We start from the raw sequence: 19,997 nt of genomic DNA, 5'->3' as shown, positions 1-19,997 counted from the left end.
TTGGGGCGGGGCATCGCCACCCCGTCCGAGTCTGGAACATAAGAGTGTGCCCCTCCTCGGCCACCTCTCCCGTCTGAGCCATTCCTTCACTCTGATACCTCCCTCTCCTGCTGATCTCCTCCGGTTCCGCCCCTTCCATTGTCAGTCTTGGAAGCTTCTCGCGACGGCGAAGTTTGTGCCGGTTGTCTTTATCTCCCATCTTTCCCCGCCTGGCATGGCCGCCCCCCAGATTACGATCGAAGATAACCTCGAAAAGATCAGGTCCGGTTCTACCTTGGACGAGCAATCGGCATGGCAGCGACCTGATATAGGCCCCAGCACCGGTATTGCTGGTGGCATCTACTATGGCCGCAACCTATCCCGCGTTGTCACCGATCGCCGCAGCATCTCGCGCTCTCGCACCCACGAATCCAACGCGGATGTTGAGGAGGGCGACGATTGGCGTCGAGACGATGGAAGGAAGAAGCAGGTCTTCGGCGGCAAGACGCTGCTCTGGTCTGTACCGATACCATTGCTGTGCTGCGCTACTAGGTCTCTGACTTATGCCCTGCAGGCTAGCATATCAGTCTATTGGTGTCATTTATGGCGACATTGGAACAAGGTGCGCACCTCAACCGTTGGCCTGCATTCTGCGACGCCGAGAGACCATACTCACAGTCCGGTAGCCCTCTCTACGTGTACTCGTCGACATTCTCGGCCCCTCCGGCGAAGCATGACATCATCCAAGTGCTCTCGCTCATTATTTGGTCGCTTACGCTCATGGTCACCGCCAAATACATCTTCATCGTCCTTCGCGCCGACAACGAGGGCGAGGGTGGCACATTCAGCTGTTACTCTCTCCTCACCAGATACGTACGTCCCCCTACCGAGCACGAACAATTCCCAAATAACAATCTTCAAGGCAAACATCACCAACAGAGACCCTCGTGAGGAAGCCACGATTCGGATGGAGCGCCACGACACCCAGGATGTCCGCCCTTCTACTCGCGGCGTCCGTACCGTTATAGAGAACAGCAAGTTCACTCGTGGTTTCTTGAAAACCATTGGCGTTTTGGCCGTCTCCATGGTCATAGCCGACGGCGTTCTCACCCCGGCCCAATCGGTACTCGGTGCAATCCAAGGCCTGGCGGTCGTCAAGCCCGATATCAACACATCGACCATCGTCGGCACCACCTGCGGCATTCTCGTTCTGCTCTTCTTCATCCAACCCCTAGGGACGACTATGCTCGCCTCTTTTTTTGCGCCTATCATTATCCTCTGGCTTGGCTTCAACGGCGCCTTTGGCGTTTATAATCTCGTCAAATACGACTGGACCGTCCTCAAGGCCTTCAGCCCGTCCTTTGCCATCCACTTCTTCGCTGAGCACAAGACTGAGGGATGGAAGATGCTGGGCGGCGTCCTGCTCGCCTTTACTGGTGTCGAGGCCCTCTTCGCCGATCTGGGCGCATTCAGCATGCGCGCAGTGCAACTGAGCTGGCTCATGTGGACATACCCGTGCCTACTGCTTGCCTATAGTGGACAGGCTGCCCACATTGCCGTTATGCCAGAGAAGTATTCTAACCCCTTCTACAACACAGTTCCTCCCGGAATGCTCTACCCGAGCTTGATTCTTGCTATCTTGGCCGCCATTGTTGCTTCACAGGCCATTATTACAGCAACGTTCCAGGTGAGAGCCTAACTTGGCATTTGTCTTGGAATTATTGCAATGGCATGCTAACGACCCCTCAGCTGTCCAGCCAAATCATGAAGCTTTCGTATTGTCCCCAAATGAATGTGGTCCACACCTCAGACAAGTTCCATGGCCAGGTCTACGTTCCCTTCCTCAACTGGCTGCTCATGCTCGGAACCATCCTCGTCACAGCCGTGTACAACAACACTACCAGCTTGGGCCATGCTTATGGCGTATGCGTCATCTTTGTCACCTTCTTCGACACACTCATGGTCACGCTGGTTGCGATCCTCGTCTGGCGACTTCCGATATGGGTCGTGGTCTTTCCGGCCCTGTTCTTTGCCACCCTCGACGGTTTGTATCTCACTTCGGCCCTCAACAAAGTGCCCGATGGCGCGTGGTTCACGCTGCTCGTTTCGGCACTCATGGCGGCCATGTTCTTGCTGTGGAGGTTTGGCAAGGAGAACCAGTGGCGTGCTGAAGCCGAGGACCGTTTCAAGCCCAGCACTCTTGTTATGAAGAACGACGAGGGCAATTTGGCGCTGACGCGTCGTTTCGGGGGCGATGTACTCGCTCCCGTCAATGGCTTCGGTATCTTCTTCGATAAAACGGGCGTTCTTACGCCGAGCGTCTTCACCCAATTTGCATCCAAACTCACCGCTCTTCCCTGTATCTCGGTATTCTTTCACCTCCACCACGTCGAGACTCCATCCGTTCCCGACGAAGAGCGCTACCACATCTCCCGCTTTCCGAGCATCCCCGGTTGCTACCGCCTCGTTGTTCGCCAAGGGTTCATGGACGAGGTCGTCAGCCCGGATTTGGGCGTGCTGATCTACCAGGAGGTGCGCAAGTTCGTCGTGCGCCAGGCCGCTGCCAAGGCCGTGGCCGCGAGCGAGCCAGCGACCACCACGGCATCGGATTCCATGGGAGAGACACAGGGGCCACCGGAGCTCAGGGATGAGAGGGTCGCGGCGGAGCTGGCGAGGCTGGATCGTGCGTATGCCCAGAAGGTGCTGTATGTTGTGGGAAAGGGGCAAATGCGGATCCGGAAGGGCACGAGTATCCCGAGGAAGATTGTGCTAGGGACGTTTCTTTGGTTCAGGGATAATACGCGCGCGAAGATTGCGAACCTGAGGTTGGCGATGGAGAGGGTTGTTGAGGTGGGCTATGTGAAGGAGATCTAGCCCAGTCCGATTTCAGGCAGGTTGAGTAAGCTTCTTGGGAGAAGACAAAAGGACGGCCGGTAGGTCCCTGCTTGATCATTGTCTTGTCGTCTTTCACCCTTTGTATAATATCCCCGCAGATCCAGGGATCTAGCTGACCGTCCTGATGATCCTGATCCTTAGCATGCTCTAGCTGACCCTCTTGATGATCCTGATGTTCAGGATGATCCCGAAAAGCATGATTGACCCCGAATGCAACAGAGGATTTCCAAGAATACACTCCGAGTATGCTCACCATCGAGGTTCACGCGATGTGGTTGGTGGAACAGGATCAGGGCCGAGGCGAGGTCTGGCATCTTCAAAACGTTGATGGCGATGATCTATTCGAGCACATCTAACATTGCGAACAATTTGGGATCCGAAGATACCGGCCTCAACAAGTCAGTCATTGCCGAAGCCTTGCACTAAACCCATCACATCAAGACTGAACTTTCCAGTATCAATATCCGATACACTCATCCAAGGGTTTGTTTCCAGTTGTGCCACTCGAGCGCGAAGTACTTAGAATTAATCGCTACAATCATGGCCGGCTTGTGAGTTGTGACTGAGACGATGCCTGAGCCCAACTCTCCATCTCCTCCTCGATGAGGTCTTCATCTCTAATGAGGCATTCCTCCGTGTCGCTATCAGATGATTCAGATCCGCAATGATCCGGAAATAGTTCATCACCAAACTTGTCCTTCAAAAAAGCTCGCACCTCTTCGTTCCCACCAGTTGCAAATGACAACGCTTCCGAGCTACCCTCAATCTTGAGGCCGTCAAGGCTTGTCGCCCGAGACAACGCGACATAGACTTGTCCTTCTTCAAACGCATTCGACAAGTTAACAATGACGCGGTCCAATGTCATGCCCTGGCTCTTGTGAACGCTCATAGCCCATCCGGCCGTAAGAGGAATCTGCGTTCGATGCAAAAGGGAATAGGGCTCTCGGGACCCAACAGTGTTGACGATGCAAGTCGCGTAGATGGTCCGCTTCTGACCATTGTGGAAGAGCACCCGTGGCCAGACTTTTATCTTCTGTTTTTGGATAAATCTGGCTATCTGGCTCTCCCGGAGCTCCGCATGTTCGCCATTTATGGTTTGATTTGGTGGCAAGTCGTCGTTTTTGCTTTTGGCCTTGGGGAGCTTTGCAGGATCGAACTCCTCAAAACCACAGATGATACCCTGGCTTCCGTTGCACAATTGTTTCCGTAGGTCAAGATTCACCTGAAGGATGACAAGCATACCTATTCGTAGTTCGACCTCAGGCTCTAACCGGTGATCCTTGCAGGCTGCCAATGTTCCATCGCTTGAACGTTGGCTGTTGAATTTGAGCGATGGGTTCGTTTTATCCTTCCATATGAAGTCGTCCAGACACTTGAACGGATGGATCTGTGTCTTTAATTTGTTGAAATACTCCGAGTTGGTCGCAGAGACCTCTCGTCTTGTGCAGAGCAGTCGCGTGGCCTTGTTGACTCTGCAGGGATGGTCCTTCAGGGTTGTCATCTCACCTAGTGAAAACGGGATTCCAAGTCGACATTTCTGGAGCATCTTAATGAAGTACTCGTCGTTCTGGCGATGGATCTCTTTCAAGTGTACGTGAACAAAGTTGGCCTCTTCCCAGGCGGTACTCTTGAAGGCCCATTTATCCGTCTCTAGGAACGGGCCGTGGTTGTCAGGGCAGTTCAACTCCATTTCGTCGTCGTCGTGTATCATCTTCTGCCCGCATATCATACAGTGTTGGAACGGCTTCACCGGGGGCAACTGGCAAAAGTCGCCGGTCAGGATTACCTGAACTCCTCCAAAAGCAGGCACATTTCCTCTATTGCCAAACGACCTGATATGTTTCATGCAAGCGTTCATGCGCTCCAGATGATGATTCTCCACCATGCTGATCTCATCGATGACGAGCACATCAGTTTTCCTTATACGTTTGCGAACATGCTTGCCAGGCAGTTGTTGCTTGAGCTCTTCAAGGGTCTTTTTGTTTGCATCAGGCGTCCAGCCCATATAGGACCATGTTGATGTGCCGTTCACTTGAAGCGCTGCCCGACCGGTTGGCGCGACAACTTCAACGACGAGTCCCAAGGCCCGCAGTAGCTCGACAGCGGCTTTCAAGACGGTGGATTTGCCGCAACCTGCTGAGCCCGTGTAGAAGACATTGCGACCGCTTGCGATAAGGTCGACAAGATCTCGTTGCTCCTTGGATAGCTTTGGTTCGTCATAGGGTTCCATCTCCAGCTTCACATCGTCGTCCACCAAGGTGAGATCGACAACATCTTTCTGTTCCTTGCATTGCTTTGGTCCGTCATGCAGTTGCGCCTCGGCACCCGGCTTCACCTCGACATCCCATGAGGATTGGTCCAGGGCCAGTGATGGTGTTGGTTCCTTATTGCTCGGCTCAGGGGGGTTATTGTCTGAGTCCCAGGCTCGCCGAAGCCAAGCTGAATAGTCTCCGGGCAAGCTAGATTGGATTGTGTGAGGTTCTGGGCCACCCTCGGAGTCGGAAGAGATGTTAATAATGGACGATTGTGGCGGCGAGTGGGCGCTGTCTCCTCGCTTCCTCTTGATACCACCACCACCCATGTTTTGGCGAGACTCCGAGGGTGGAGTTGCCGGGCGTGGAGTATTGGCAAACAGAATCGGTACCGGCGGCGGTGGCAATTGGACTTGGACGCCATCGACATCGTCGGCGGGATGTACCGAGGTGTCGTTCGGACTAGATTCCAGCATGGCCATAGGAGGCGAAGATGGTGATGATGGTGTTGGATGGACGCGGCCCATTGGATACCGAGGCACAAGTGTCCAAATACAGGGTATGGTGATACTGACACCTACAATAGCTGGTGTTGTAACTTGTAAGCGAGTCAGGCAAACGGGGCCATGATACATTCGTAGACGTTGGTTCCGTTTGGTACGGGGCAAAGAGAATGCTCGAAACCAGGGGGGACGGAACATAGATTATCCGATCCGCAGCCTCGTTTCATATAACGCGACGAAATCCCTCTTCCTTCAATTAACTCATTAAACTCAAAATCGCGTTTTTAATTGAGCCGTAATGGGAACTAGCGCGTCGTGTCAGATGTTGTGACTTCCTAAGAGGGGTCTGATAGTCTGAGTTGGGTGTCTATGGCTCAGCGAAATGTCGAAATATACGATCAGATAATGCCAAAATAGGTTTCTTGAATTGATGGTAATGACGACAATAACAACGTCGCTATAACTGATTGATTGGCTGTATTGTAGATGACCTTGACCAGCGAGGGATTAGCATCAAGATGTGCATTTTGCTCTAGCACTCCAGCTAATTGCGCGACCCGGCGGATCCGGGTGAGCTTCTCCAGGGTGGGCTCGCTTCTCCTAGTATGTTAGGCTTGAGCTTGTGGCATGGCTGCCTGCTGCAGAGTCCAAAATTCAAGTACTACGCGACTCGACGTGTCCGACGAGTGGTGTGCAATTGGTGAATCTTCCAACGTGCCACTGAGATATGCTAGCGGTTCCAAGTCGTGGACGCGATGGTGGTGTGCTGTTTATTCAAACCGCAGCATCCTTCAGCACTTACTGATAAGCTACTCAATCGGCATTGCTTTTTGAGAAGTCTGGTCAGCGGCGGGCTCTGGGGTTTATGCTATTATGTTATTCAACTCTAGAAGTATAAAATCGCATTCTGTCAGTATATTGAAATACATTGCAGATTTAATTCCTACGCCCTCTGAACTCATCAATAAATCCCTTAATCTTTGGTCCAATCTCAGAAGGCTGATTGCATAACAATGTCTGCTTAGACTTATTTAATCGACTCCTCCAGACTTGTTTCAATGCGACCAATACATCAGCATACTGCTCCCAGTTGATGTTGCTGTCGGCCACGTCGATTACCACTACTGGCTTCCCACGGCCTTTTTTGAGTACCGAAAGTTGATAGTCTTGTGGCTGCCGGACAAATAGCCCAAGGCAGGGACAGGATACCACCCGAGCCTTGATACCATACGTTTGATCGAGAAAGCTCCGCGTTCCCAGGGTATAGGGCATTTCAGAACCAACACCGATAAGCGTGACATCAAAATCCTCGCCTTCAACTTCAGCAAAGACATATGTGCCCAAGGTCACACCTTCGCGAGATGCGTTCTGAGGGTAGCTAGCCATGACATGCTGGGGTAGTGATATCATGGTGGTCATCCGAGATGGCTTCATGGCGATAAGAAAGGCCCCAGCGACTTCTTCAGGGTCACAAGGGCGAATGTAGAAGGTGTTTGGGTCTGCCGGTCTGCGACTTGGGAGACAGGCTATTTGTCGCGCTGCCTCGCCCACCTCGTTATATTTTCTCTTGCCGTTTGGGGAGCGGGACTGTGAGTGGTTTTCATGCGTAAGCTTTTCGGGAGGCGGATGTGAAGTCGTTGAATTTGGCGACGTTGTATCGCTCGTCTGCACCAACTTCTGTGAGGTAACGTTCTCCTTCAAACCGCAAGGTTTCGTGCTAGAAACGCGTCGTCGAAACTCGATGGCCAGTGCTGGATACAGCTCCTCGTATCGTTTGAGGCTAGCCTCCCAGTCGTCCTCATACCCATCGCTGGGGCCTGGGACGTCCATGAAGAAGTCGTAAACCTCTTTTGGAATGCAGAAATGGTCGTTATGGCTGAGAGTCGGAGGCTGATGTTTAAATGGAAAGCTCTTCGATTTTTGAATATTAATGAACGTCGGCTTGTCGGTTTCTCTAGAGTTGCCGAGGACTCTTGCGAGAGCTGAAATTGACTTGTAAGCAGGGGGCCTGGTGCATACTGCCTTGTAGAAGCTATGGAGAGTTTCAGACTCAGCTTGACATACCTGCGACATTGATCCCATCCAGAACATGTATGACATCCCAGCCCATTGCCTTCAACTTGGCATTGATGTCAGTGGCATTCTGTTGGTTGCAGGGTGTAGAACTACTATCGTAGATAATGCAAAGATTGTTCAGCTTCCAATTCCCAGCTAGGGACAATGCCACTAGTCCAGTGCCCTGATCAAGACGGACATCATCGACTAGGCACCACGTCATGTAATTCACCCAGTTGAAGCCTGGCTTATTGTAAATGGCTGCGAGACTCCTTCCCGCGATCGCTAAGCTGATAGCGCTCGCAATGGCCTGATTTGAGTCGCCGAAACAGGTCGAATTGTTTTGAACGAAGGGAGATGATCTTGCTTGCTCAGCAGTTGACTCATTCACTTGAGTCAAGTGCGCGAATAAGGATTGCCACCTGGTGGCATGGCCTGAATATATCATTGTTAGCTGGTAGGAGCCTATTGGAAACTTGCCCAAAAGACACGCATGCTACCTGATAGAATTAAAAGATCGCGGTTGAAATGATGGCAATTTCTCAGCGAATGTTTCATGGCATATCTGTATAGGGCAATGCCAATTGTTGCCTTGCAGATGGCAGATCTACCAGTCAGGTCAGCCCAATAAAACAATGCAATGTGCAGAATGTCTCATTGTCTCACTTCAGTTGATAGTCGTTGGATTGTCGGTAAAGGTCTGGCGATCACAGTCCCCAGCGCCCTTGAGAGGTTGTCGAGCTTTGCGTTGCTCTCAGGAGTATCAATGCTTGTCATTTTGGTGATGTGAGCGGCTGAAGACAACGCTGGATTTGCTCGCTATAATCAGCGATTATTTGGGAATGGAATACGATCTGCGGACCTTCAAGGGATGGTCTCAACAGGGCCCTTGTCATTCCATCAGAGTGGAGGCGCGGAGGTTCGGTTTTTAAGAAGCGGGCGAGGATGCGGGGAAACCCAACAGGTCAATTAGATCCGTGTATGATCCATGTATTCTTCGACCTCCAAATATATTTACTTGTCATATTATCAAGCCGGCGCACAATACCCCGCCGCCTCCCCCATCGTCAGGAAGAACCCAAGTGGGGAGTATGGTCTCGATCTTCCCCCGCTCGTCCTCGACTTCCACCGTCGTCCTGGGCTTCCCCACTATCTAGGAAAATTTGGAAGCTCAGGACGACCTAGCCAGATGGAGAGCGACTAGCGTGAGGATTAGAGGAATTACTGTAAAATCTCTGTCATGCTGGTGTAGGGTGCTACGACTCACAAGGGATTCAATAAGAATAGTTAAGCAGTAAGCAGTGAAAAGGTATATTCGAAATAATCAAGAGATTAGGGTGCCCTAGTACACATATACCCAAGGGGGGACTAGAAGCTTAACAGTAAAAGAAAAAACACCAATAATAGTATCAACAATACAGATTATTTACCCAGTCTATTTAAATGTTAACAGTTTATTCAGATAGTTTAAGGTTTCTAGTCCAGATGCTTACTTTCGGCAAAACCTTAATAAGCTGCAAGTAATATTATTTACTAAGGTAGTTAAGCTATTAATAAAATAAGTCACAGTTCAAAGTAATTTAACAGAATAATACTGAAATAAATAAAGAGTCTGTTAGTAAAATAAGATGCATCCAGCTGGAAGGTTTCTGCCCAAAGCAGTAATATTTTTAGTTAGATTAGTTTGCATCTCTTCATAACGTCCAATTAACGCCGGATATTTGATCTTTTATCAGCTAAGCTCTTGGCAAGGCATTCGACATACAGGAAGCCTTATTGAGAATCTCACTCACTGCGTGCGTATTATTTTGCATTTAGTAGATCATGTTATTTATATAATTTGACTACTCACTGGCGAAGTTGATGCAAATATGGAGGTTGTACTCAGACGAAAAATTCTGAAGCCTGGTGCTGAGATCAATGATGTAGATAAAAAGCGTGAAACGAAAATTCAGGACGTATTGCAGCACCAACGTGGATTCGACTTGGCGTTGAGTTGACACCTAAGCGGTCGGGTAGATGAGACCTCTACAAGTGTGTTGGACGCAGTGAACAGACAACGCGAGCCAACGCTCGTTAATGAGGGCCACAGTGCTTGTGATATTGCGCACGAGTGAAAGCACTGGTATTTTGCTTCCACAAACGTGTCATTTCAAGTACACATGCGGGTAATGCTGTGTCTTCTCGGTCCTTCCATGTACGTGCCCCCACGACTTACAAAGGCATGGTTAATGACGATGCGAATGTAGCCCAACTTGGACAATACGATGGCAGCGATTAGATTCCTCTACAAAGCAAGAGATTCGACGGACGTACTGAGTTAAGATTTCTCTTAGTCTATCAAAATCTCGCTTGGTTGGGTCGTCCGTTGCCCTTACAGTCCTTCTCACGGAAGCGATGTCGCCATTTCTTGGCACCCTCCACTTGATGTCTTTTGGTAAGGGTTAAGTCTTCACTCAGCTAAGAATGGCGTTAAGTTAGAATCTCATATATCTTGAAATATGGCCAGTCAAACTGAGACAAATGTTCAAATAATAAATTACTATAATGACCCGGCACGGTCGTAGTCTAAAGAGCCATGTATGCTGTAATATTCCTCAATGCATTCCTTCCTCATGCAACCATTCCTCATGCATTCATTCCTTATGCAACCCATATTACCCATCGTGAAATCATAATCGAAGTGGTCATTTACAGGCCACAGAACCTCTTGTCGACATTAACAACAGTCGCTTCAATACGACCAAGCTGAGTGGCCTGATTATTGGTAAGAGCGTTCATGGCTGTAAGGCCGACGTTAAGGCCGAGAGCAGTATGATCAATAGCAAGGACATAGATAGTCTTGCCCTTATAGGTGGCCTTCTTGCAGAGACCACAGTTAGGAGAGTTCCAGCCAGCAATTGAGGCAGCTCCGCCGATATAGGGGAACCGAGGAATATCACTCTGCTTCTTCCATGTGGGGTGCTTGGTCATGAGACCGTTAGCACCGTCGGAGCAAGCTACAGCAGTAAGGGAGCGGTTGGGGTCATCGTAGCCAGTATCATAAGAGACTATTATTTAAATATTAGCAAAATGACCAGCGTGCATGGCGAATTGGGAGCCGAGTACTAACCAGAGACAGCCGAGACGGCAGTGGCGAGGGTGAAGATAGAGAGGATGTTGGACAGCTGCATGATTGCGGTTGAGATTGATTGACTGGGGTAAAGGACGTGATATTTGTCGGGATGCTTGATTGTGCAATGTAATGTGAAGTGAAGCGAGTGAGGAGACTGGATACGACAGCGACTCGATGGTGCCCTTTATACCTCAAGTGATGACGGACTCAACAGGCCGATGGCTTCTCGTAAACTCAACCGCAAGCATTCCTCCTCATCCATCACGAGCCCAAGGCTCGGCAATTACCCCACATGACATCAGATGGCTCGGTTGAATACCGTACATACTACGTAGTAGTACAAGCGTTGGGTCGGCCCGCGCGAGAAAATAGATGGACGGACATATATTTGCGTTGCATTCCCACGTTTTCTCATCCGTCTTAGGACGGCTCCGATGGGTCCTTTGGGGCCTTACTTTCGTGTAGCGTCCATATCACCCGCCTCATTCGCCACCTTAAGTGCCATATCGTATTCAGCGCCCACCTGATCATCGTCCATGCATGCGGTTAGCCTTAGGGTAGCCAGCTCGTATTCCTGGCTGTATCCCGCCACCGTCGAATGATGTCGTTGACCCATCTTGGAAGTTTCCCCTCCTCCTTCAGGCTTAGCCTAGCAGCGATGTCCAGAGTCCGATAGGCTCAATCCTTAGCACAGCTCGTATCCCGGCTCGTCTGCGTGTAGCGCGCTCACCGCCCGACCGGCCGAGATCCGGTGTGCCCGGATAATTGACCTCACAAAGACGATCATTTCTCCCATAGAAATGGTGTTACCTCGTAGTAAATCTCGTGGCTAATGGTCAGTTGGTCTAGTTGTGCACCTTGAGACCGGCGTGGGCCTGGGCGAATGGGGTTGGTTCACAATGTTCGGGCCAAATTGAGTATTCGTGCTTCCATATTTAAAAAAAGCCAATGCGAGTACGGCGCATCATCGCTGTCATCGTCGAATGATGCTGTCAACACCTAACACGAGCTTACTACCTAAGCATGAGCTCGGCGAAGTCTAAAGATGGTGGCTAAGGTAAGACTCATGAAAGCAATCCACTGCTGACGGAACAGGATAAGCGGGCTTACGGAGCACTAGTGGGTAGGTTACCAAGGAAACTCGGCATTCTTGGGAGATTTTTGACAACCGGATATCTATAATAGTACTCTCGACTGGAATACAAGAGCCCTTGCAGAGCTTTCATACCCATGATGATTGTACCTTTTCCAAGATCTAGCTTTCCCAGCAGATCTTGCTTTCCCAGCAGATCTAGCTTTTCCAAGATGCAGCTACTACTGCAGCTTATTGAGGCATAACAAAAGGTAACCAGTTGGGCTAAAAACCTTAGTCTGTCTGAGTAAACCTTTAACGTTTGAGCGTACTGGATATATAGTCTGCATTGTTGATCCTATTGTCGGTGAGTTTTTTTTTTTTCTTTTTCTTTTTGTTGTTCAGCTTCTAGTCCTCTACGTATACCTACGTATGTGTGAACTAGGGCCCCCTAACCTCTTGATAATATCACTCTCATATCGACATAAAACCTTGGATATTCGCTCTCTATTTCCAATAGCTCGCCAGATTACATGCTTGAATCACATTTTTCTCCCGCTTCTAATTCGTTGCTCATGATAACACAACCAGCTCGCTACTGTCAGCAGTACCCAGACTGTACCAGCAAATTCCCTAGATCCTGTTGATCTTTCATCTGAAGTTCTGAATGGATTGTGGCATGCTCAAATGTCTCACATTCCAGTACTTGACCTGCGGCAGCCAATGCACCAAGTCTTGAAATACATAGACTGGTACGCCAGGGAAGGCAAGGAACGACGAGGTTGTTAAGTGCTGTTCTGTTCCCCCACAAAACCCTTGGCAATGTAGGTGCAAAGCATAGTTTCCGTGGATCTTGCGTCCGGTGATCGCATTCGTCTCTATAGGTCTGTTTTGCGGGCGAAAGAAAATAAGGTAACCACCGGAGTATCCCTTTGACTTGAGAAGGATCAAATCACAGGTGGTAGCTGGCGAGGTTGGGCGTGATCTAGATAGATCTAGCCGGTCTGGGTTATCTAGTAAACGGAGCGACTGCATGTACACTCACCAGATAATGACGAAATACAAATGGCTAAGTTCTGCGTGACCATCTGAAGCAACCCCAAAATAACTCTCTGGCATTCTCGTGATGTTCAACAGGTGCCTGGTACATACAGGAGACCTTAATGCTACTGCTTCAGGGTCTATTCTGACGGTTTCACTGGCCAAGCTTCAATCTGAAGCTGCGGCCAAATATTCTTCCAACGTTTTGCCTTTTTCTCATACACTTCCCTGGTCCCCACAGCCGTGTTAGGCTTCACAACCATATTGAAGAAATCCGACAGCCCCCGAGGCGCATACACACTCCATTCTCCATCTTTCTCCAGTCTCACACCAAGCATGGCGCTGGAGGAGATCCAAGAGTCAATCCCCGCTTCCACGCTTCGATAAATTGGGCATGGGACTCCGCGCTTCTTTTCATACCACATATGAACGCGCGCCTGATTGCGGATCTCAACATCCACGGATAAGCCAGCGAAGAGTTTCTTACCGGCTTGGATGTGTACATCTTCGGCCTCGTAGGAGAGGTCCGAATCGTCAAAGTAGACAAGATCGTAGTCACTGATCCCAGTATCGGGAGGCAGAGACGATAACTTGTTCCAAATGGTCTGAGACAGGGCTCCTGCAGCGAGGTACCAGTTCGGCAAATTCAGAATCGCTGCGCGATTGAGCACCTCGAGGAGTGTCCCATTTGTGGAAAGAACATCGCGGAGATGGACGAGCTGAAGATGAACAGGTAGTTGAGCCGGATTCATCTTGGGAATTAAGTAGACAAGACGAGGAGCATCTGCTGCTTGCTTTGCTAACTGGTGCTGTCCCTAGTTATTTATGGCTCTCGGTCCAGTTTCAACCACTTTAAAATCGCTCACCGCTAGTTTGACCTGCTGTCCCTGTCGTAGTGCGTTCCAATGGGTTCTGGGGATCCACCAATTCATAAGCCAAAAAACTATCCCGCGTTTACAAGTAAGTCGTCAGATTCCTCCATTTGTAAGCTAGAGGCGGAATTTACATTCCGCCCAAGAGAAAATATAGGCTGCGTGCCCGAACATGTCATTATGTAATGTTCATCACCATTATATAAGCCTCTTAATTGCTTTCAAGAAGTCCTGAATCGATCTGTGAAGCAACTCCCCTTTGCTGCATCTTACACAATGTCGTCCATCAAAGTCGCCCTAGTGGGTGCCACGGGAGAAACTGGAACTTCCATCGTGAACGGACTCCTAGCGTCTTTGACAACAAAATTTGTACGTACATATCCCTTTACTAACTCACGCCTAGGCACTTGTGTTGGATTGCTAACTATAGCTGCCGCTAGGAAATTACAGCACTAGCTCGCCCCGAGTCTCTTGACAAACCGGAGTATGTAGAGCTCAAGAACCGTGGTGTCCAAGTAGTGCCCTGCGACTTAAAGGGCCCCCAAGATGCACTAGTCAGTGCCCTATCCGGCATTGATATTGTCATCTCTGCAATCTTTGTTGGAAGCCTAATGGATGAAATCCCTCTTGCCGAAGCTGCGAAACGCGCAGGTGTTAAACGGTTTGTCCAGTCCGCATTCATGGTCGTTCTTCCTCCAAGGGGAGCTGTCGATTTCCGAGACAAGGTTAGAGTTACAGAAGGGGTGCTTCAGCTGCACCCCTTCCTCCCCTATATATGGCTTACTCTAATACTTTTTATAGAAAGAGGAGATTCTCAACTACGTCCAAAAGCTTCGTCTCCCGTACACCTATATTGACGCCGGCTGGTGGTACCAGCTTACCTTGCCCCGGCTCCCATCTGGCCGTTGGGATTATGCCCTGCCCACATACGCCTCGGAGCCAAGGCTCGGAGGGGATGGGAATGTTCCAAGTGCCCTCGCCGATATCAAAGATGTCGGAAGATACGTTGCTAGAGTCATCACAGATCCGCGCACCCTCAACAAAAGGGTTCACGTCTATAGTGAGGTCCTCACGCGAAACCAGGTCTACGATTTGGTAGAGAAGATCAGCGGCGAAAGGCTAGAGCGCAAATATGTTTGTCTCTCGTCGAAATTTCCTAATTAGGCCTCGAGGCTGACTTTTTCCCCTACAGATTACGGCAGAAGAGGTCACAGCCCGTATCGAAAAAGCTCAGGCAAGCCTCCAAGCTAATCCAAAGAGCCTGGAAGCTTTTGGTGCCCTTGCTACTCAGCAACTTCTTCTGTCTTGGGCCATTCGTGGAGATAATACACCCGAGTATGCTGGGTATTTGGGTTATCTGGATGGCAAGGAACTATACCCCGATTTTGAATACGTCAAGTTTGAGGATTACGTCAAGGCGGCTCTTAACGGTACCGTCAAAGGGGTATACCAACCGGGAAAATAAGCCGGCTAGATACCTAAAACTGAGCAAGGGTGTAACGATACGATGTATTGTAATGCCTTGCCTTTGATCTTATCCTGGCGCGGAAATGGGATTCTGTACCTAGACCGGGTAGAATAGCCGCTTTGCATATGAGACCACTTCGTATGCTTCTCCAAATAAGACACAGACAGTACCCAAACGGCAATCAGTCAAGTTTTATCTGAGATTGCCCCCGTATCCGGGCCAGAAGACGTGATTGCATATCTGCAGCCATGACGATAGCTATGGTCTCGTTAGTTTACCTTATGGCATGCAGGCTAGACAGCACTTACGAAGTACAGCATACGGCAAGTACGCCCCAAATAAAAGAGTCTGCTTGGCCTGAGCGCTGATGATCTCTGGCCCCAGGTACCACATATCGTGACACACCACAGCCGTGCAGAGGCCGGTTACGAGACCGTAAACGTTGGCCATGAGCTCATCAGCACCATTAAGCGGCCCCTTGGCAACCAGGGCGCGGGTGAGGCTCAGGGCCAGGGGGAACTGAACGAGCAGCTCAACCCAGACGAGGAAGTCGAAAAAGTGCCCGGGGGTGTTGTGATGGTAATACGGGTCGGCCATGGTGGTGATATACCAGTTGCGATACGCAACTAGGAAGTGCAGAGGAGAACCAGCAGGTTGGCAGAGAGACTGGGGATAGAAGGGGACGAAGTCGACACCTGATGGCCATCAGCTCGAACACATTGCACACAGGTCTTTGGCGGACAAGTGGTATCACTGACCTAACATCGCGGTTAGGTGCAAGACAACTACCGCTAGATAGAGATAATCACGACGGGGTTTGAAAGACGACATGTTGAGATTTTGGTTCCTGAACGGCGAGGTGAAGAGTGGAAGCTGAAGTAGCGAACATGAGAAAAGTAAAAGGAGAAGGTAAGCGCTTAGCAGGCACGCCGGTCACATGATCAAGCGGAGTGTTAGGTGCATACGCCGACACAGGGTTGACAAACCTGACAGCATAGAGGGAAGCAATCGTGTATTAATCACGGGCATCCTAGTTATTATTGGTGTAATGCCAATACCAGAGATCAAAGGTGCCTTGTGAACCACCAATTCCTTCACCTGTAACATCCACGGATTGGAACTGCTGCCATTTCACATTACCACTGCCGGTGTCCTCAATCCAGTTTTTGAACTGCCGTTGAGAGATGCCAATAACCCACAAAGTCGAGCCTCTTGCATTGGGCTCGCCAGGCACGCCAGAGGTCAGCCGCCTCTGCACCTTGTCGTAGTCCTGCAACACCCGGGTAATAAACGTCTGAGCCGAATCTTCGTTGGTTGCGCTGTAGCATTTGAGCTCGAGGAATGTCCGAACCCCATTTATTCCAGCGGGCTTTCGAAACTCGAGATCAACAGCATCAGTTGGGTTGTCTCTATAGATGTGTTCTTCCGTCCAGACCTGGTAGCCGTTTTGTCCCTCCATGAACAATGCGATTTGGCCCTGGGCCCAGCGTTCCCAGCCACCTTTCCAGGTGGGTGGAAGGTGTAATTTGGATTGTTGGTGGATCCATTGCCCAACGAAGCCGACAGGTGTGTCGCTGAGACTCATTGCGTGATCGGGTTGAGTGATATCGGTCGGTGCCAAGTAAGCTGTCGATTGATGAAGAGCGTGCTTGGATTTTGTTGAACAGATACGACTTGGGCTTACTGGAGGAAGAAATGATATTTGACAAGGAGAAAACTAGAATAGATAAACGGTATCACCGATATATGTCTCACAGTTACAATATTGATGACGTGATCGTCCACCTCATGCGCCAATTACATTGCCGCATGCCAGTAGATATCACGCATATTCGCTGGCAGTGCATCAGCAAAGCCGAATCTTATTGGGTTGGCGTTCGAAAGTGCAGCTTCTTGGCAAGCTGATGCCATCACCCCGCTTTCCATCTCAAGTATCTGCCGGGTAAAGTTCTACTACAAACGCTCGCTAATGATGGACTTGACGGTTAGAACCATGACTCAGGGTATAGACTGTCCCTCTGGGTTGGCATTTAGGCATCAGGAGACAAGGTAGAGAGGACTTCTTCTGCCCCAATATTGAGAGAGTGTAATATTCCCGACGCCTCAGTTCCCCTCACAACATAGGTAAGATGGTTTTACTGGAAATCTGATTTTCTTCCGATTAAAAATTTCCTTTCCTATAACCTTGATCCGTGAGAACCTACTAGAGCAACACATTCTATCTCTACCTAAAAATTCTTCAAAACCATATGCCCGCCACACAGCTCCTAGCTAATTTATGGGTAAAGAAACCTCGAAGCAGTGCGATATCCAAAAATGAAAGACTTGACTCGCCCGTTTAGTTGCGACGACGGCACAATTCCCGACAACCAAGAACTCAGTCACTCTAGAACCCCGTGTCAAAGCTAGCAAGAAAGCAGACCGTCCAATCAATTTTGCGTCCTGTCACAATAGCTTCCTCAAAAGGCCGGCTTCATCGATGTCGTCGAGAGGCAGTCCAAGTGGCCGCTCAACGAGTGGCCGAAAGATACGCACCACAAGGAAATAGGAGCGTGGTCTTTCGAAAACCTCAACAGCCTAATAGAAAGTCTCTCACTTACTCTCTTCACGCAGTTTCTAAGCTAGACTCAAGAAGATGTTCTGGTTTTCTGCAGTGCGACGAGGTAACAACTGGAGGATTGTAGAATCCTAGAATCCATGTGCTTATCAATGAGGTTTTGAGCACGGGTTCCGACAATCCGAACTGGTCCCAGAATTCCAGTGTCGAACAGAGGATCAGTGAAGTTGTAGGCGTCCGATGCACTAAACGCGACCCTTCTTCCTGGCTCTCGCTTATTCTCTCGGAACCAGCCGGGAAATTCGAGGATGGCCAAATTCTGGTTCGCGGTGTTGAACTTGGCCTCCTGCCTTATCTCCTCTGATCCGCTGATCTGGATCAGTGTTGAAGGGTTAATGATCCCCATGCTTATCCCCGTTCACCCGGAATTCGCGGAGAAGTGTTAAATCATCCCCCATGCTGGCCCGTAATCCTAGCCTGGAAGTGTCCATGATTCCTCATGCTTTTTCTCCGCTGATGCGGAATCCTGGCGTAGGAGCTTTAATGATTCCTCATGCTTCAGCTCCACTGCTCGTAATTATGGCGCCGACGCAGTCATGATTCCTCATGCTTTTATCTCAGCTGAGCCGTATTTTTAGCGCAGAAATCTCATTGATTCCACATGCCAACAGTTCATATGCTCTTAGCGCTGGCAACATTAAGCATTAGCGGCACGGGACGGACGAATTTCAAGATTTAAGATCCGACGCCTCTCGGATCTAATTGAACAGCATGTGGCGATGAACATTCGCATCCAGCCATTTGTGCTACTTGAACAGAGACACAATTAATCTCCGTCTGCCCAAAGTTCGATTCTAAGACCCGAGAGCCATCGGATATACCACAAGGGCATTCCAAGTTCGCCTGGAACGAGCAATGAGATTACCTGCAGGCCGCAAGTCCGAAATTATCAAGTAAATGAAAGCGCAACCAATGACAACGATGGGGGCAGTAATATACTGGCCGGGTGAGAATGCCCGCTGTGCCTTGTGTATAAATATTCCTAGGTCCTCGGTCTAGTCATGATGAAAAATATCTTCAATCTGCCAGATACCTCTTCTTTACCCATCATCATTGTCATCACCCATAATGTCCACCCAACATAGAGACTCGACACTTCCAGACATACCCGAATTGGGTATTAAAATACCATTAGCACCCCTAGCTATCAAGGCCTTCTCCTTCGTCAAGAAACACTGCGACACAACGACCTACAATCATGCCGTTCGCTCGGCCTACTGGGCCCTGATCATAGCCCAAAAGGACCCTCGTTTTGTTGATGTAGACCTGGGTCTGGTCGTGGTCAGCTGTATCCTCCATGACATGGGATGGGCTACATCCGCAGAGCTTCTATCCCAAGACAAGCGGTTTGAAGTCGACGGAGCAAATATCGCCAAAGCGTTTCTCAACGAGCAGGGAGAGAAGTCCCAGGGCGACAATCAAACTGGATTGTGGAGCGAGGCGAGACTTCAACGTGCTTGGGACGCAATCGCACTGCACGCGACACCATCTATCGCCCAACACGCCGCAGCTGAGGTGGCCCTCACCAGCTCGGGGATCACAGCAGACTTCCTCGGTCCCCATCTTGACCTAGGGTCTGGACCAAACCTGATTTCAGTGGAGGAATACCGCACCGTGATGAAACTCTTTCCACGCAGCGGATTCACATTTGAAGGTCTCAAGCGGACGATGTGTGGACTGTGCAACGCGAAGCCAAGTACTACCTACGATAATTTCGTGGGCGATTTCGGAACTCGCTTTGGTGTTGATGGGAAAGGATCGAGCCAAACCGAGTTTGCAAAGGAAGTAGAGAGGGCGAGGCCAACCAACTTCTTCAAGATGGCTTTGGATTCTCTTGAAGCTCTGGATAAGAAGATTTTGGCCAACGACGATGAAGGGGTATCAACCAACGAATAAAGTTACGGGCTCACAATCTGACTTCTCAAGGCTGGTCTTAACTACACTGGATAATGTTTTATTCGCCCGTTCGAATATAGTGCTCAAATGGAAAGTTTATCACTCAAACAGAGGATTTGCATTGGATATGGCATCCCTTAATTCTCCTATATGATGAATTTCATATAGAAGTGCATTCGGAAGCTGCATAGTGACTGTCTAAGTGAAAGTGATAGATTTAGATAGCGGGCTA

The 19,997-nt window shown here is 49.7% G+C and overlaps 9 protein-coding genes across 9 annotated transcripts; 3 read left to right on the top strand and 6 right to left on the bottom strand.

Moving 5' to 3' along the window:
- Positions 1 to 214: 214 nt before the first annotated feature.
- BGZ61DRAFT_593157 (potassium uptake protein) lies at positions 215 to 2,979 on the top strand (the record flags this gene model as incomplete). The annotated part of the gene is made up of 5 exons (XM_046256775.1): positions 215 to 495; positions 554 to 601; positions 666 to 852; positions 902 to 1,666; positions 1,729 to 2,979. The coding sequence occupies 5 exons, from the start codon at positions 215 to 217 to the stop codon at positions 2,851 to 2,853; spliced, it is 2,406 nt and encodes an 801-aa protein (XP_046097395.1). The 3' UTR covers positions 2,854 to 2,979.
- Positions 2,980 to 6,565: 3,586 nt separating this feature from the next.
- Positions 6,566 to 8,461, bottom strand: BGZ61DRAFT_538818 (thiamine diphosphate-binding protein; the record flags this gene model as incomplete). Its single annotated transcript, XM_046254696.1, has 4 exons — positions 6,566 to 7,611; positions 7,694 to 8,119; positions 8,185 to 8,275; positions 8,351 to 8,461. The coding sequence occupies 4 exons, from the start codon at positions 8,459 to 8,461 to the stop codon at positions 6,566 to 6,568; spliced, it is 1,674 nt and encodes a 557-aa protein (XP_046097394.1).
- Positions 8,462 to 10,198: 1,737 nt separating this feature from the next.
- BGZ61DRAFT_401609 (Epl1 protein) lies at positions 10,199 to 11,151 on the bottom strand. Its single transcript, XM_046243061.1, has 2 exons — positions 10,797 to 11,151; positions 10,199 to 10,734 (listed from the first exon to the last, which is right to left on the bottom strand). Exons 1-2 carry the CDS (start codon positions 10,855 to 10,857, stop codon positions 10,376 to 10,378), a joined length of 420 nt encoding a protein of 139 aa, XP_046097393.1. The 5' UTR covers positions 10,858 to 11,151; the 3' UTR covers positions 10,199 to 10,375.
- A 1,901-nt stretch (positions 11,152 to 13,052) lies between these two features.
- Positions 13,053 to 13,664, bottom strand: BGZ61DRAFT_538816 (uncharacterized protein; the record flags this gene model as incomplete). Its single annotated transcript, XM_046254695.1, has 1 exon — positions 13,053 to 13,664. The coding sequence occupies one exon, from the start codon at positions 13,662 to 13,664 to the stop codon at positions 13,053 to 13,055; it is 612 nt and encodes a 203-aa protein (XP_046097392.1).
- A 396-nt stretch (positions 13,665 to 14,060) lies between these two features.
- BGZ61DRAFT_366824 (uncharacterized protein) lies at positions 14,061 to 15,249 on the top strand (the record flags this gene model as incomplete). Its single annotated transcript, XM_046241720.1, has 4 exons — positions 14,061 to 14,153; positions 14,225 to 14,509; positions 14,586 to 14,918; positions 14,977 to 15,249. 4 exons carry the CDS (start codon positions 14,061 to 14,063, stop codon positions 15,247 to 15,249), a joined length of 984 nt encoding a protein of 327 aa, XP_046097391.1.
- Positions 15,250 to 15,374: 125 nt separating this feature from the next.
- Positions 15,375 to 16,105, bottom strand: BGZ61DRAFT_140511 (transmembrane protein 6/97). The gene is made up of 3 exons (XM_046237276.1): positions 16,011 to 16,105; positions 15,561 to 15,947; positions 15,375 to 15,510 (listed from the first exon to the last, which is right to left on the bottom strand). Exons 1-3 carry the CDS (start codon positions 16,081 to 16,083, stop codon positions 15,434 to 15,436), a joined length of 537 nt encoding a protein of 178 aa, XP_046097390.1. The 5' UTR covers positions 16,084 to 16,105; the 3' UTR covers positions 15,375 to 15,433.
- A 169-nt stretch (positions 16,106 to 16,274) lies between these two features.
- Positions 16,275 to 16,950, bottom strand: BGZ61DRAFT_462315 (uncharacterized protein). Its single transcript, XM_046247274.1, has one exon. It carries the CDS (start codon positions 16,835 to 16,837, stop codon positions 16,283 to 16,285), a length of 555 nt encoding a protein of 184 aa, XP_046097389.1. The 5' UTR covers positions 16,838 to 16,950; the 3' UTR covers positions 16,275 to 16,282.
- Positions 16,951 to 17,879: 929 nt separating this feature from the next.
- BGZ61DRAFT_484555 (uncharacterized protein) lies at positions 17,880 to 18,215 on the bottom strand (the record flags this gene model as incomplete). The annotated part of the gene is made up of 1 exon (XM_046249623.1): positions 17,880 to 18,215. One exon carries the CDS (start codon positions 18,213 to 18,215, stop codon positions 17,880 to 17,882), a length of 336 nt encoding a protein of 111 aa, XP_046097388.1.
- Positions 18,216 to 18,937: 722 nt separating this feature from the next.
- On the top strand, positions 18,938 to 19,765 carry BGZ61DRAFT_484554 (metal dependent phosphohydrolase; the record flags this gene model as incomplete). Its single annotated transcript, XM_046249622.1, has 1 exon — positions 18,938 to 19,765. The coding sequence occupies one exon, from the start codon at positions 18,938 to 18,940 to the stop codon at positions 19,763 to 19,765; it is 828 nt and encodes a 275-aa protein (XP_046097387.1).
- Between the last annotated feature and the right edge of the window lie 232 nt (positions 19,766 to 19,997).

The sequence above is a fragment of the Ilyonectria robusta genome (assembly GCF_021365365.1).
Source record: "Ilyonectria robusta strain PMI_751 chromosome Unknown BGZ61scaffold_30, whole genome shotgun sequence".
Lineage (NCBI taxonomy): Eukaryota > Fungi > Ascomycota > Sordariomycetes > Hypocreales > Nectriaceae > Ilyonectria > Ilyonectria robusta.
The sequence above is the reverse complement of the archived record's forward strand: the minus strand, read 5'-3'. Positions and strand labels throughout refer to the sequence as shown.

What these genes read in the sequence shown, in the direction of transcription:
- BGZ61DRAFT_401609 (XM_046243061.1), bottom strand. Translation starts at nt 10,857, where the DNA reads ATGCAGCTGTCCAACATCCTCTCTATCTTCACCCTCGCCACTGCCGTC. An exon ending in TGCCGTCTCGGCTGTCTCTG is followed by an intron (nt 10,735 to 10,796) that starts GTTAGTACTCGG and finishes TTTAAATAATAG; the next exon opens with TCTCTTATGATACTGGCTAC.
- BGZ61DRAFT_140511 (XM_046237276.1), bottom strand. Translation starts at nt 16,083, where the DNA reads ATGTCGTCTTTCAAACCCCGTCGTGATTATCTCTATCTAGCGGTAGTT. An exon ending in GCACCTAACCGCGATGTTAG is followed by an intron (nt 15,948 to 16,010) that starts GTCAGTGATACC and finishes GATGGCCATCAG; the next exon opens with GTGTCGACTTCGTCCCCTTC. An exon ending in CTTGCCGTATGCTGTACTTC is followed by an intron (nt 15,511 to 15,560) that starts GTAAGTGCTGTC and finishes ACGAGACCATAG; the next exon opens with CTATCGTCATGGCTGCAGAT.
- BGZ61DRAFT_462315 (XM_046247274.1), bottom strand. Translation starts at nt 16,837, where the DNA reads ATGAGTCTCAGCGACACACCTGTCGGCTTCGTTGGGCAATGGATCCAC.